Here is a 2,500-nt window from a genome sequence, read left to right on the forward strand (position 1 = left end):
GGGGAAGAGATATCTACGCCTGACGGCAACCGCCAACGAAACCTATATCTGTTGCCTCTGTGCTGTCCGATGAAAAACCCACGTTCAGTTAAAAGAAAAAAAAAAGAAAAATAGCTCGCCGCAGCCCCGTTTCCTGTCTTGATGTTATTTATTCTGTGCGAGCTTAGAAGAAAGCACCGTTTGGTATTTTGCTGCTGGTGGTTATGTCTGCAAAATCCATCCTGGAGTGTGCAACCGACATCTCCCAACCTCCTCCAGAGAAGTGAGCCGCCTGTTTCCGGGACCGTTCCACTCGCTCGCTCGGTCACAGCAGAGGGAGGTTGAGACGGGACGTGGCTGAGTGGTGGCGGTGCCATGTGGTGTTGGAACCACAGTCTATGTAGCGATAGGCCTCCAGGCTGTTCTGGGATGTTCGCACCATGTTTGAGGTTTTCACCGCGGTTCTGAAAAAACAAGCAAGACGATACACAAATGAAGACCAATATCGATTTGTCGATATTTATTTATCCCAATAGATTAGCTCAGTGATTCCCAAAATTTGTCTGCAGGGCCCCTCTGTTGTAGATACAAATAGTTTGCATGCTTTGCTAGCAGTGCAGCAGAACCTAGATAGATAGATCGATCGATCTAACGATCGATCGATCGACCGACGCAACTGTGGAGTTGGTGATGGTGCACTACAATAATACAAGCCATAATTTTAAAGAAGTGGCTTATGTTATGTAACACTTATGTGGTAACATTGTCTCTTTGAGACACAAAGTGTACAGCTGCCTCTTGATTGTAGGCTGATAAGCAAAGGTTATGATGCAGCAGTGGAGAGTAACTAAGTACAATTACTTGAGTATTGGACATAAACACAGGTTTGATTCTATGCTACTTTATACGTATACTCTACTACATTTAAGATGGAACTATTGTCGGTTTTAATCCACTACATTTATTGGACAGCTATAGTTAGTTTTTGCAAAATTATTTTTTGAATACAATTTGTTATCAGTTTTCTAAAACGTGAAGGATTCTCCCTTGTATCAAGTTATTTCCGTCTGGAATTAAGTCCTTAAAGCGCCCATATTATGCTCATTTTCAGGTTCATAACTGTATTTAAGGTTGTACCAGAATAGGTTTACATGATTTAAATTTTCAAAAAACACCATATTTTTGTTGTACTGCACAGCTCTCTCTCACTGCTGCAGCTCCTCTTTTCACCTGGTTTCAGTTTCAGCTACAGAGTGAGACCTCTTTTCTTCTTCTGTACTATCTTTGATTGCACTCGCACATGCGCATTAGCTCAGATGTAGAGCATGTAAGCTAGCTAACTCTAGAGACAGTAAAAGAGAGCCTGTTTCTCCAACTTTGGCCAGTTACAAGGCAGGATTAGCTGGGAGACTTCTAAATGAGGGCGCACATGTAAGCATGCTAACGCTACGAGCTAAATCAACTTGTTACAAGAATTTAATTCTGGTGCTGCAACCTGCCATATCATATAACATATATCCATGTTAAAAGATAAAAAATAATACTCCTGTCCAGAACAATTTTAAGTAACGGAATTAAATTACAAATAGGTGCACTTTTTTTTACTGCACAGAGGTTGTTAGGACAGAAATGTCTTTATGAAATTAAGACTAATCAATTATGATTTTAAACATTCAATTTGGGGGCATTTAGGCCTTTATTTTTATAGGACAGACGGAGACATGAAAGAGGAGAGAGAGAGAGAGAGAAAAGAGAGAGAGAGAGAGAGAGAGAGAGAGAGAGAGAGAGAGAGAGAGAGAGAGAGAGAAATGACATGCAGCAGGTCGGAGTCAAACCCACGGCCGCTTGGTCGAGGAGTAAACCTCTATATATGGGCGCGTGCTCTACCAGGTGAGCTACCCAGGAGCCCCAATTGCCCAAAACTTTATAAAGTAGCTAACAAGTACTGTACTTTTACTTACTGCATATATACGACAATGTTGTGCACCTTAATGCTGGGCATGGTGCAGAAGGCACTGAAAGAGAAACAAAACAGAAAAAGGTTTGGGTTGTTAAAATGGAATACTGATTATTGGAACATTATTCCACTCATTTACAAGCGACTTTATTGCCAACACATAAAAACTCTTTAAAAAAAAACAAAAGTCCAGTATGTAACGTGTTTAGTTGCTCATTATCAAAAATCTGTGTTGCCCGTTCACAAACTTGTCCTTTTTCATGAATATTTACCTCCACCATAAATTCCAAATATTCCTTTTGGCTTGAAATTTTACATTTGCATTCGCATGAACTGGGGTAGACGCTCCATATTCATGCGCCATCTTGAAATACGTTAGCCGGTAAGGGACATACAGGATATGGGTAATGAAACATGGAAACAGGAGTCTTCTTCTTCGCCCAGAAAAAAGAAAAAAGGATATTGAAAAGATCAAGAGACCGGCTTTTTGAAGCGTGAAGGCTACCGTAGCTGTAATACGTACTTTGAACTGGGTGGCGCGAGAGAGTCAATTGCGATATATGA

General features: G+C 40.8%; 1 protein-coding gene across 2 annotated transcripts in view; it reads right to left on the reverse strand.

Annotated features, from left to right (window-relative positions):
- LOC114559355 (transmembrane protein 106C) overlaps positions 1–2,500 on the reverse strand; it is a 13,451-nt gene that overhangs the window by 1,453 nt on the left and 9,498 nt on the right. For both annotated transcript variants that reach the window (XM_028583950.1, XM_028583949.1), the window contains exons 7-8: positions 1,941–1,994; positions 1–443 (exon numbers count right to left, since the gene is read on the reverse strand). The exon at positions 1–443 is cut by the window's left edge and continues 1,453 nt beyond it. In XM_028583950.1, coding sequence (XP_028439751.1) covers positions 305–443; positions 1,941–1,994 — 193 coding nt within the window. In that variant the 3' untranslated portion in view covers positions 1–304. The remainder of the gene's footprint in view (positions 444–1,940; positions 1,995–2,500) is intronic.

The sequence above is a fragment of the Perca flavescens genome, chromosome 7 (assembly GCF_004354835.1).
Source record: "Perca flavescens isolate YP-PL-M2 chromosome 7, PFLA_1.0, whole genome shotgun sequence".
Classification (NCBI taxonomy): domain Eukaryota; kingdom Metazoa; phylum Chordata; class Actinopteri; order Perciformes; family Percidae; genus Perca; species Perca flavescens.